This window comes from Monomorium pharaonis, chromosome 2, assembly GCF_013373865.1.
Source record: "Monomorium pharaonis isolate MP-MQ-018 chromosome 2, ASM1337386v2, whole genome shotgun sequence".
NCBI lineage: Eukaryota > Metazoa > Arthropoda > Insecta > Hymenoptera > Formicidae > Monomorium > Monomorium pharaonis.
In genome coordinates, this window is record NC_050468.1 from 30,702,731 (window position 1) to 30,717,001 (window position 14,271).

At 28.8% G+C, this 14,271-nt stretch overlaps 1 protein-coding gene across 3 annotated transcripts; it reads left to right on the forward strand.

Moving 5' to 3' along the window:
- Window positions 1-1,358: 1,358 nt before the first annotated feature.
- Window positions 1,359-10,341, forward strand: LOC105840646 (AP-1 complex subunit sigma-2). Of its 3 annotated transcripts, none has more exons than XM_036283514.1 (5): window positions 1,359-1,625; window positions 1,686-1,864; window positions 2,652-2,760; window positions 2,883-3,020; window positions 6,840-7,079. In XM_036283514.1, the coding sequence occupies exons 1-5, from the start codon at window positions 1,602-1,604 to the stop codon at window positions 6,882-6,884; spliced, it is 495 nt and encodes a 164-aa protein (XP_036139407.1). In that variant the 5' UTR covers window positions 1,359-1,601; the 3' UTR covers window positions 6,885-7,079. The 3 variants fall into 3 exon arrangements, with proteins under 3 accessions (XP_036139407.1, XP_012543099.1, XP_036139408.1); XM_012687645.3 differs by lacking the exon at window positions 6,840-7,079 and adding an exon at window positions 8,460-10,341 and having other exon boundaries at window positions 1,362-1,625; XM_036283515.1 differs by lacking the exon at window positions 6,840-7,079 and adding an exon at window positions 8,460-10,341 and having other exon boundaries at window positions 1,367-1,591.
- The last annotated feature ends 3,930 nt before the right edge of the window (window positions 10,342-14,271 follow it).

Consider the following 14,271-nt stretch of genomic DNA (forward strand, 5'->3'; position numbering starts at 1 on the left):
TTTTATCATTAGCCAATGCACGGTTTTTATATTACTTTCTGAAAGGGACAAATAGAAATTTATAAAAATTTAAAAATTGGATCGAACTAGCAGTGCTAAAAAATTATATTAATTAAGCTAAAATTTTCTTGCTATCAACGAAATATACTTTGTATATTTTCTTAATCCAATCATACATAACAATTGCATTATTAATGATGTTTTAGTACACGTCATTGCAAATGATAAAAACTTAGTTGCAATCAACATATTAAAATCGTCATTAATGTATGATAATTATAAAGTGTACAGAGAAAAATTGCGATAAAAGCAACCTTGAAAAAGAAGCACAAGAAGAAAGTTAGCTGAGAATGTTCGAAAAATTACTTTTAATTTAAATATTTCAATAAATTTTCTGTGAAAATAAATTTTGCCCTCTCCCCTCAATATAGGAACAGGAAATAAAGAAAGAGAGAAAGAGAGAAGATCCTTTCTCTCTTTCTCTCTTTCATTATTTCTGTTCCTATTGCCTGTTGCCTGGCATTGTGTTTAGACCCTTACAATCTTAAAACATATTTTATGGTTTAAGCCTTATGTTTTGAAGCACGCACAATAACTCTTGTGTCTTAATGGCAATATCGAAGACGACAAGAGGCAAAAAATATTGTCATTAAGACACAAGACAGTTATTGTATGTTGCTTCAAGACATAATAATGCTTAAACCATAAAACATGTCTTAAGATTGTAAGTCAGCCATTCTGCTAAGGCCCTATAATAGGGCCTATATCTTTTTGCGTGGAAAAAAAATCTCACAACCGCGCTTTGCTGAGCACATATCGCTGGTGCTTATTTTTTGTTTTGAAGATAATTGCAGGATGATAAAAAAAGTAACTGTAAATGTAGATTCCCACACAGCACACGTGGATTCTGAGAACGTTCCGCAGGATATCTGAACAGTAAATTGCGTAGATACTGGGAACAATCGAGATACGTACTGAGAATACAAACTAATAGCGTTTTCTACTGGGAAAACTGGTGCAGCACCAACGCTGCGGTAGATTTCGATAAAAACTCCACTAGCGTAATAATAGTGCAGGTTTAGTGTGGTTCAGTGAAACATATCATTAGACAGGTTTAAAAAATGCGTGCTAATTTAAACTGCACATCACCCTCGACAAATTTCCTCGAGCTATCATCAGCATAGTTAAATAAATCGGATAAATTTATTAAATACATTGCACTTGTAAGGCACCATTGGCGAGTTCTTTCAAGTTCTTTTCAAACAATTTTATTTGATTTAATTTACTCATTATAATACTGCCGATTATCCGCAAGGCGGCGCCACAAGTCTTAACAGGCCGAATAGTTTGTCCAAGTTTGTCTCACCGGTCTCACGTCTGTGTATTCTGTGTCTGCCGCCACTTTTAGCAGCGAGGAGCCAAGAGAAAGGTTATAAATGGGGGTTACGGGGATCTCTTTTTGATCTGGTTTGGTGATTTATACGTGCACAATTTGTGCGGGTGTCGTCGGTCGTTATCCAATTACGTGTAGTGCTAGTTGTGAGAGATAAATACTGTGCGAGGCAAGAGACAGCAGGATCTCGACAATATGGTGAATCTTCATGCTGTGCTTACGAATTAACGAGGTACTTGACAATGCGGCAATGGCTTAATTATCACCGTCCCTTTTCTTTTTTTTTTTACAGATGCAATTTATGTTACTGTTCAGTCGCCAAGGAAAGCTTCGTTTACAGAAATGGTACGTCGCGCATCCAGACAAGCTAAAAAAGAAAATCACGCGTGAATTGATTACTACGATACTGGCACGAAAACCGAAAATGTCGAGCTTCTTAGAATGGAAGGATGTTAAGGTTGTTTACAAAAGGTATGTAGCTCAATGATGTAATGATTCGTCAAGGGCGGATCTCATTAATTTTCATTTCCTTAACAAATTGACTGACTAATTTTGTGAATCGTCAATTATGAAACAAAATTGATCACTTCTAATCTTTTTTTTTTTTGCTAAAAAATGACTTAATATTGTTAGTCGAAAATATTATATTTTATATAAATAAACAGTAACTAGATGAGAGAAATAAAAATAATGATTAGTTTCGAGTTTTGTAGTTGGTAATTTATAGATTTAATCAGCTGATTTTTAAGTTAATTGAGGTGATTAGATTTTGGGCCATAAGAGGGAATTTGATCAAATTCCCACTAATTTAATTAGATTAACTTATTGAATATGATCTACATTTTGTTGATAAAATTATTAAATCTTTAATATATGGAACAAATACTTACATTTGGGACAAAAAATTATATAGAAATGCTTTGCTTTTGATAATTTTGTATATATATGCATATAATGTGAAATCTTGAAAAAAATTAATAATTGATAATGATTGATATAAATTTAAGTAATTAACATAAATACAATTATTAATTTGTTAATATATGAAATAAAGATTAGATAAGCAACAAGGATTTATATATTGTACAATATATATTTATTTATACATTGTATAACAGTAAAACATTGTTTTTATTAAATTAATTAGCAATTAATCAGTTTTATCATACTTGTCTGACATATCACATTTTGTAATGTAATTGTGCAAATTTTTTAAATGTTTTTATAAGAATCCTTTTATATCTTCTGATGTTTACAGATATGCAAGCTTATACTTTTGCTGTGCAATTGAGCAGAATGATAATGAATTGCTAACACTGGAGATTATACATCGATATGTTGAATTGTTAGATAAATATTTTGGCAGTGTGAGTATTATTGAACTAATATATTTAAAGTGTATTTTGTATAATTTGTTGTTTAAAATTATGTATTATAATTGTAATATATTATAATATTATAATTTATTATTGATGATATATTACTGTAGGTATGCGAGTTGGATATAATTTTCAATTTCGAAAAGGCATACTTTATCTTAGACGAGTTACTTGTTGGTGGAGAGATTCAAGAAACTAGCAAGAAAAATGTATTGAAAGCCATTGCTGCTCAGGACCTGTTACAGGAGGTTAGTTACGGGGATGTACCCCTTGAATTGTAACATGTCTTAATTTATTAATAGCACCCACAGGTTGTATACATGTTGTTTCCTTTTACAGTTTTTTTGGCTGTAAAAGAAGTGTTTTTAGATCGTTTTATCTTGCTACTATTTATACTATGTTTATTTAAGCAACTATCTAACAAAACAATCCACAGATAGAAAGTACAAACAAAAATGTTATACTTGCATTTGTTAATAGTTAATATTTATTAATACGTTAAAACGATCTATTGCTCCTTCTTGCCAGTCATGTATTATTTTGATTAAATAATTATAATATTGCAGGAGTTCATATGCATAAAATCTATTTAAACTAAATGAAATCATACAATCAAAAATTGCTTTTCATTTTCTTAATTTAATTTTTTACGCCAGAGTTTAATATTTCCTTTTTATATAAATCAACATGTGAAATATACAATATTGAAGCAATTTATTTTTATATATAATTAGTTGACTATTATCTATTTTTTGAACATTTGTATTCAACATCTAGTAATAATAGATTTATGTACATGAACGAATACTTACAGATGAAGGCATGAAGGCATTAAAAAATATTAATAATTGCTTCTTTATACGAAGCAATTCGAATTTCTTAGCTTAGTATTGCCTGTCTTGCATAATCACAATAATGTACATATTATATCTATTTATAGCCAAATGAGCTTTCTTTTTTGTTGACAATTTTGTGTTGTTGTAATATTTAATGTTGCACGATGTGATCGAACAATATCTAGCTTTTGCATTCATATTGATATTTTTCCGTAATTATAAAAAAATATTATTGCTCATATAATATGTATATTCACAATTTAGCACTATGCGTTTACAAATTATTTTACCTGTGCTGTCTTATATAACATACAGAATGTGACGGAATCTAATAACTTGTAATATTCCGTAATATTGTTTTTTTATATATTACTTATTACAAATATTACTATGGACTGGGAGACTTTCAAAATTAATAACTCTCTTATCAAGTCTTTGGTTTCTGTCTCTTTCTCTCTTTGTCCAAGGGTCTTTATTATAAATATAGCAACTTTCTATTCCAACTATCCTATTTTTTTAAGCATGAGCAACATATCGTCTGCATTGTAATGTTATATATTGATGATAGAAAATTGTAAGATAACAAGTTTAATTGTTAAATATTGAATGTCGTTATAGGCAATTCTGCGTGCGTAAACGCTTGAATATGCTTCTCGTTTGATCTTTATAAATGAATTTGTATAGTATTTTATTTTAACATTTTAATTATTGCCAATAATATGTATCTGTGCAACAGCATTTATGTAACAAATATTATGATAATATTGTTGTATAATTTATATGACATGAGACAAAGATATTTTTTGAAGTTTGTATTTTTCTTATAAAAACGTTGATCATTTTTAGATTTTTGATAATTGTAATTTTGATAGATGTAATTTAAATCAAGAAACATAGTACAAAAGAAAATATTTTTAATACTTGCTGAAAGATAAAAAATGATATTTATCAAGCTCAAAGTATTTTAATAACACACACACACACACACACACACACACACACACACACACACACACACACACACACACACACACACACGCGCGCGCGCGCGCGCGCGCGCGCGCGCGCGTACGTACACTGCAGAGTTTGCAGTCGATTTTATTTATTTATTTAAAAAACAAATAATGCTAAATTTTTTAACCTATGTGCTATGAAATTATTCTGTATATATTTTTGTGCTTGGGGTATTGATACGTTTAAAATATTGTACAGGGATTATATGAAACATATTGCTGCAAAAGAAAACTGAAAGATTAAAGATATTTTAAATTGGTGATATAAGCAAATGTATAAAATGAAAATTGAGGCAAAAATATCTTAAATTTTACTTAAAATATGCTCATTATTCGAAATTTCTAGATTATAGTAATGAATGAAAAATATTTTTTACTTATTTTATTCAGTTTGCCATTTGAATAGTTCAATTAATTAACTTGTATATTAATTATATCTATATATCCATATATATATAGTTTTCAGTATATATGCCATTAAAATTTTGATTAGAATAATAAAAAATATCATTATTCATTCTAGTCCATTATTAGTTTTTTTAAATTAAAAATTACATAAAGTTAACATGATAAATATCATATTTTACATGCACAAAACTTTCTAATTAAAAAAAATATAACTTATAATTAAGTTTACAAAATAAATTTAACAGAAAATTACTTTTTGTCTTATTTATAAACTACATTGTTCTATATATATTACGTGCTTAAACATTATTTCAAAAATGTGGTAGTTAATATGTTCTTTCATTGTTATTAGTAAGTTATAACAAAATGCATTGTTTTAAAATGTAAACTTTAAAATCTTAAACAAATGGAAAATAATAAATAAAAGTACTATGTTTACACTTATAAATAATATGTACATATTTATAAAAAAATATTACATACAAGATTTTATGAAAGAAATCAGGTATAATACAACATATAATTAATTCTTTGTAACATATTTTATGTAGACAACATAAATAAAATACTTATGTAGGCAGCATAAGTTTCTGTAGTAAGAGCTTATAAAATAGTGCACAATATCCATCGTATTGGTACATAAGTTATTTTCAATATCAAAATTGCGTTTGAGTTGTTTAAACTACATATGTATGGGTTTAAAATAAACCATGTGCATGTAATGTTGACAGAATGATGAAATATTTTAAACCGAATGAAGAAGTATTACTAATAATTAGATTGCGGATTTGTTCAATCAATTTGCTCAGTTATTGACGATAGTCATTGTGTCTGACGAAGATAGAAAAGTGTAAAGTATGAAAAATGTGGATACAGCAAAGAGAAAAATATTACTGGATATAATGACTCTCGTCAGAAACTGAGCAGCTCAATCAGGCGAGCTAATCCGTAAACTGCTATTAACTGCCATATGTCTATATGTTTATCGTACGAAAGCATGGCACTATTGCAACGATTTATGCACTTGTATCGTTTTCAGTAAAGATAAAAAATCGCGTTAATGTGTTATTGCCATATTAATATGTTATAAATTTGGTATTCAAATTTAGATTAATCAGTTATTTCATAGATTACGATAGTGAGCACTAGAACTAGGATAAATGAGAAGTGTATTACATATATGTTGCCGTTTATGAATAGAATGTTGATATGTGTACATGTATGTCTTCAAAATCTAATAAATATTTTTCAACAATTATATTTATTTTGTAACATTTATCTCGTATATTTTGTTTTCTAAATAATACATTACTTAGTCTTATTTTTCACGAAAATATTGAATTCCAAAGAATTTTATATAATTTTATTAATAATATTAATTATCTTACAGGATAAGGCATTTAAAGTATGGCATTTTTATTAATTACAACTTTTTAAAAATACTGATTTTTGGGGAGAAATGTTATAAATTAAAGTTGTTACAATTAGATAAAGTTAATTGTTATGATAATTAGCAATTTGTCAATAAAACTTTTTTATGTATTCTCCCTAAACAAAACGAGACAAAAAATGGAATATTATTTTTATATAATATTTATAATAATATTTCTCAAATTTTGAAGAAATAAGTAAAATAATATTGTAAAATATTCGTGTGATTTGGAAAGAATATTATAATTTTTCTAAAGAAAAGTTTGATATTATAAGTATTGATATTGTACAGTGTAATATCGTGTGCATAAAGCCGATGGTAGGGACAAAGTAGAAGTTTAGTGAAGACTAGTTAGTTTTTCTTTGTTTGTTGTGGAAGGACGAAGCTGTGGAAGGTGCTCTGCGGGAGATAGGGCTTTTATAGGTACCCTATTGTTTGCATGAGCTTCATGGACAAAGTATCGACCCACACGATCGACCGAAAAACAAGAAAAGGCTTACCGCTGCATGATATCATTACGACTCTACTATATAAATACATAAATTTTCAAGTCATCTTTACTAGTCATATACGAAACGTTTGAAACGTCGTGCATTTTCTTTCGTTTGTGACAAAAACTTGATGAAAAATAAGTAATAAAAATATCCATTAATTATTTTTTTCTTTTTAAATATTTTCAATAGATTATAATTAAATCTAAAATTTTGTTATAAAATATTTCTTGTCTATTAAAAGAAATATAAAATTTTTGTATATTTGAAAATTTGAAAAATACTAGGGAAAATTATTTGCTTATAATTCTAAAATTTGCTCTGATATTAAAATAAATGGAATAAATGTAAATTCTTATTATTGGTTTTTAGTAATCGCAGTTGACAGAAAGTGCACGATGCTTGGAGCACTCCGTGTATGTTATTAAAAATATATTTTTATATCGAGAAAAATTACACATAGAACAAGTTGTTAAGTTACTAACCAAAGGCTGAACAATGGTTCTTAATTGAAACTTTTTAACATACGTATTAACGAATAAGTGATATATATAGTTACCCTCTATACGTATTCTACTCTTCAACTATGGCAATAAAATTATCTGTATTTGTAAGTTATTTTTATGAAACGTATATTATATATTACTGTAAAGCGTCAGTATTAATGTGATTATTGCATAGAACGTATACTTCGTACACATCTATGTATCTACTTAAAAGAAGATAAAGGAAAGAATCTATCTTCATCACATAGAAAATAGAATATAAAAATAGAAAACATATATCTCTTTATACTCTTTATATATGTATATATGCATATATTACATAAGCATTGTCAATTTTTAATGTCATTATACATTAAGTGTATTAGTAATAAATATATTATACGAAATATTTATATTGTAATTGAAAATTAACATATAATACCTTGTTAGCCTTGTTAATTAGATCAATCGTTTATGTTAATTTTATGTAAAAGTAATATATCTCAAATTTTTATTGAAAATGGATTTAGTAAATTACTGGTATTTTTTAAATTAATAAATAATATAAGAGATTCGCAAAGATAATGAAATAATATGTTAGCTGCATATCTCTTATTATAAACTATCGCGCAGTGTGAGGATATCAAGCCGAATCGTTTTTATTCTGATCCTATCTGGAGAATGGGATCTCCATAATTCGACACATTGCATGTAAAACAAGCAATTTTTATTGGCGCTTAAGATTTCAATCGAGGCAAAACATGAACATGCGCTTTGTGTATCCAAACAAGTAAAAGTTACTCGGTTATATGAAAAGGGTTCAGTTCACCATTTGAAGCTGCATCAAGAAGGGAATTTTATTATGAAGTAGGTACGTGTACGTTTATATATATATTCTTTTTTCATTCTACTTTTTTGTAAAGTGTGTAAAGTGCAGCGTCAAAGTAATTGATCCCTGTTCATATTATTACAAGACATTTCAAATAATGGTATCGATGAACTTGTTCTTTTGTGTGTTGCAGGAGGAGACTCCTCAGGGATTCTTCGAAGATCACGGATTGGGATAATATTCTTTAAAACGATACGCGTGCTTTTTTGTAAGTCTACATTCCCACAACTATGTTTTACCATTCCACAGTTCCATTAATGTTCGATGCAATTTCCATTACTTGAATTTAAAAAATTAAAAAGAAAAAAACAAAAAGGACTTATACATTTTGGAGTGCAGACGTTATACACATATTTTCAATTGTCAAATTTATTATTTTAATGATATCGCTAAAAAATATGAATTAGAAATTTTAACTTTTCAGGATATAGGATTTTAGCTTTAAATAAAATGTATTTGCGTATGTTTTCAAGTATTATATGAATCATATTTACATAAGTTTATCGATTTAAGAAAAGATAAAATGGCAATCAGGCGTGTTTTAATATATACGTAAATAAATACGTCATCTATTTGACACACATTTTATTTGTTTAAAGCAAATAAGTTATGTAATTTATTAAATGAAAAAAGAAATGACACAGAATATTTAAAAATTATTAATGAGAAAGTAAAACTCCACGTTTCTTACGTATCACAGAAAATGGAGAGAAAAATATAATTTTTTAAATTAATTAAAAACTTTTTTCACAAAAATTCTATTTACGTACTAATACGAAATACGGTTTAATGAACTGAATGCATATAGCATTCAAAAAGTTTGAAACATAAGTTTATACACAATCACTCATAAGATGTGATGTATTGTTAATTAAATATTATATTTCGTAATATATTACATAATATAGCATATGTTACGATGCGCCCTCGCCTCGTTACCAAACATCTGTTTTAACGCTTCCCCGTAAGCAAAATATCATTAATACATCATAACAATGATATTTTATAATATATAACATTTTCAAATACATAGTTCTTGATGCTGTATACAATGTTATTATGAAAAATATCAGAATATTAAAATAAATATTACATTATGGAGTAACAATTCAAAAACATTGATAAAATATTATGTCAGTGTTTATAAAATTCACATAACATCAGTGTTATAAAAGATTGATTTATATAATGTTTCTTGCTTACTGGGCTTGCGCCGAAATGCCACGATGGGAAAACATACTGTCACAAGCTATCGATAAAGTTCCAGATCTTTTTTTGATCCTGGATATAAATATACAATAATAACTGTCTGCACATTTTTAAACATTGTTAACAAAAACATAATCTATAATAATAAAAATATTCTCTGGTTGAAAGAAGTACACAGACTGAATCGGTAATAAATATGTACTCTGCCGCAAAAATTGATAGACTTTTTAATAGGTTAAAATTGATCAAGTTTAATTTATAATTATAATAATTAAAAAGATAATAAGGTTTCATTTTGATATACGTTTATCAAATATGTGTTTTGTCAAGCTATATATGTTTACGAATAGGAATTTATTAATGACTTGTATGATTGCCGATTATATATGGCAATCATACAAGTCATTAAATTCGAAGAATCAGTAATTGGGTTGCTACTTGCGGTTTTTATTTTAAAAAGTTGAACATATCAAAGTTTACATCTTTACTACCGTTTATCCTTCACATAAATCAAGAGAATAATTAGAAGTATTAATATTTTTTAAGAATAATAATATTTTTCTTTAACTCTTAACTGATATAAGTTTGTATTTTAAGAGGCTGTTTTGTGCAAATTATTCTTTTTTTCCTTTCTTTATTAAAAAAAAAAATAAATTAAATTAATTACAACTATTTAAAAAAGTTTTTTTTTTGTAAAAATAAAAATATTATATTTGCTCTATTTGTTAAAAAGAGTACAAAAATGTGTTTATAAGAGGCAAAAGCACTCATATGAGAAAGCTTTTATTCGTTAAAAAAAAAAAAAACAAAAAAAACATTGTTCATTAGTATCCAGATTCATAAATAATATAAAAAGCTCGAAAGCGAAGAGAACAGTACGCGCGGCTAGGAAAAGATATGGAAATCGGCTCACGTTCATGTAAAGAATTATTACTATGTATTCGAAGTTAATGACACCTAATATTTCGATCTATAGCTTAAAATGGCAAGGTTAAAACTTTCTTTTTATCCCAATTAGGAAGTTCTAGGATCTCCCGTATTTCTACAGAACTAAAAATAACCTATCAAAAATAACCAAAAACACATTTTTTGCACTTTTGATCACTTATTTAAAAAACTGGAGCCAATTTATTTTTAAGACCAGATTCAGTGCATCCAAATTAGTAAACAATTTTTGTTGTAAAACAAGCTGAAAACGATAAAATTTTGTTAAACAGTGTTATCTCAAAAATTTTTATCAATATTAAATCAATGTTCTTGTCAATGATTGAAATGTATTCTTTCTTTCTCTTAGTTTTTTTTTATATTACTTTTTTGGTTCCGTAGTATATAATAGTAATAATAAATATTTTTACACCTCATAAATACAGTTAAGGGTTAAAGAATATTTTAATTATTTTTACTAGTATTTTATTATGACGATCGCATTTAAGTGACACAAATTGAATTTAAATTCAATTTTTTGGCAGTAGATTTATTAAAAACGCTTAATATGATATATATATATTTGCCTATGCATCCTTATTGAAGAGTTACATCGTATCGTGTATTTTTATGAAGCTTAAAGCGTGCATACGACGTATTAGTGTAGCGAAATGTAAAAGTTATCGATTTTCGTGTTTAATGCAGTTGTTGAAATAAATCGAGATATTTTGTTACATAAATGTACACCGTTGAGACGTGCAATCGAAATATACCGACATATATTTAAAATCTCGATTTGTACTATCCATGTTAAAGATCAGACAATAAGTTAAATATATTCTTAAATAATTCGCTTGTAACATTTATATGTTACGACATTACGATATATACACACGCGTTATGTACACACATATCTAATTATAATGGATGTAATTGAATCTACCGAGAGGTTTCATGTCTAATAAACGGCGTGCTCGTTTTAAATGTTCAATACGCAGTTACATTTCTTTAAAGATTTTAGAAGAAAAAACAATATTTATATAGTTATATATATATATATATATATATATATATATATATATATATAATATAGCCTTTTCATTCGATTTTCTATGTTTAAACAGCCTTTTTGTTACAAATATCGCTTGAAAATTGATAAGGCTTTAAAAGTAGGAGACATATGATATTGTTACATGACATATTATAAAAGAGGGAACGCGACAAAGTTTATATATCTCCGCCTATGACAATTAAATCAAACCTATTTCGTGTACCTGCGTAATGTTATTTCATTTGACTTTCATGTTTTTTAAAGTTTATTTTATTTTGGTCGCCCAAATATACTTACACATATCTTAAGCGAAGAATCTTAACATTCGTTTATCAGAATTAACTAACAAGGCACGTAACATTCTTATTCTTGCACTTTATCCAACGACACGATTGGTCTGTGACACGCAGATACGATAGTAAACGTCGCGTTTTATATTACGTTATACTATACAAGGCAGCATGGCATAGTGTACATACTTTGTCACAAACGAATCAAAATAGTTTATAAGTTACTTTTTTTGTTGCTACCGCTGGTACTGATGTTTGATGAAAACGACTGTAGGATAAGACTTTATCGATGTTAAGAATGAAATATGTATTACGTTAAGAACAAATGTTGCATTGACAAAAGACGATGCTTTGTGCTCCGTCCAAAAAATAAAGCATATAAAAACAGACGATTTATTTAAGTTATTGTTTCACCGAATAATTTCAGAGCTATCTTAACTTTTTGCGTCCCGTAACAAATTTAACATTTTGCTCCACCAGCTCTAAATGAAGGTGAAAGGATTTTGAAATAAAGAAATAAAAATTTTAGATATTTTTCTTAATAGAAAGTAAAGAATATATTTTAAATATTTTACAATTATTAATATGTATTTCAAAAAAATAATTTGCTATATATATTTTTTATTTTAAATTTTAATAACGTGTATCATCGCTTGAAAAAAAGCAATTACCTGAAGCTCAGATTTTCGTTTACAGGGAAAGAAATGGAATAGGAAAGAAAGAATGATTTTTTTTCATAATAAGATTAGGGTGAAAAAATTGAAAATTAAATATTTAACAATAATGAGACACAAAATATTGATATAATATAATAATGAATCATGTAATAAGTATAAAAAATAATTTTAATTAAAGTATAGAAGAAAGAACTCCTTGTGTTGAATTCGTTTGACATTGAAATCTTAAGGATTAAAAAATAAGAATATCTATGAAAACGATTATTTCTCACAGCAAAAAGATAGTGATTAGGATTTATGAACACTCCACATTTTTGAACATGTGGAGTGATTTACGCATTTAAACAATATTATTAGCCTGGAGTATTAATATCTGCGTGTATTTTTAAAAGACGATCGATCCAGTAATTGTCTCGTGTATATTCTTGAATATTAGACGATTAGCGAGTTAATTAGATGAGTTGGAGGGGTCGTAATTTTATGTCAAACATTTGCTAAAGGCTAAAGCAATTATATCGTGTGCCTCCGTAGTTTTATGCCGAATAAAAAAGGCATTACTTCTTCGCGAATTTTTCGTAAGTTAAACGACGGCAAAGTTAAACGACGAAAAACGGAGAAGCTGTTATCAAGATTACCTTATACTTAAATTTACGCTTTAAAATTATGCTCTCTATTTTTTTTTTGTTATGTTTTTTTAATGTAATTTATTTTAAATTATATTCATATTATTATTTTAATTCTCTTTTTTTCCTTTAAACTTTTACTTCTAAAATACTTTACATACTGTTTCACGTTGTACTCTTATGTTGTACTCCGTCCAAAACTGTCATGCTTTTTCTATCATTTTATGTCAGTACGCTTCAAGAGATGCTGTCCCAGGCTCTTTAATAAATAACGATTCTAACGATTCTCTCTCTCTCTTTCTCTGTCATCGAATGTAATTCGATTTCTAACGCATTTAGAAGCGTATGATTATAACACTAGTTTGTAATAACGACAGTTGATGCATTTAGCACGTTTCTCTCTCTCTCTCTCTCTCTCTCTCTCTCTCTCTCTCTCTCTCTCTCTCTCTTTCTATCATATTGAAATTTAAACCCATTTCATTCACATTCGAGCACAATAGAGAAAAGCAGAGAGAGAGAGAAAGAGAGAGAGAGGTGGGGGGGGGGGGGTAGGAGAGAAAGAGAAAGAGAGGGAGAAAGCGCGGCGAGAGATATAACTTTATAATGTCCGTCAATGTAGGCATGTGCAGCAGACGGTTTAATGAATACAAGGGACGTGACAGGGATGTGAAAATGCGTGCCACCCCCTCGTGCTTCCGTTATTGAAAAATCCAGCGCGAAGCGCGTCCGCAACCTCCTCTCGATTCACGCGGCTCATTGTGCCCGTGTGTACGCGCATGGCCGTGTACGTTTGTACGTGTGCAATCGCATATATCCCGGATGCGTGTATCGCGAGCGAGCACAAGCGCGCGCGGGCCATACAATGCGACGACGGGCGTCGCGACGATAATAGGCGGTATTCATTATCGAGAGGCGACGATTAAATGGAACGCGCTGCCGCGCTTTCTGTTTTGCCCGCCTTCTGCCTCGTCCTTATTCACACGGCTCGGCGAAGAATCGAAAGGGGGGGAAAAGGGGGGGGAGGGCATCCGATACGGGGTCGCGCGGTTTGGACGCGGCCGCGAGCAAATCGGCAACTATAAGTGGAGGACAGGTGAGGATCTCGCGCGAGAGGGATTCTGAGAGGGTGAGCGAGCGAGGGAGGAGCGAGATGGAGCGTGCCAACAATGGG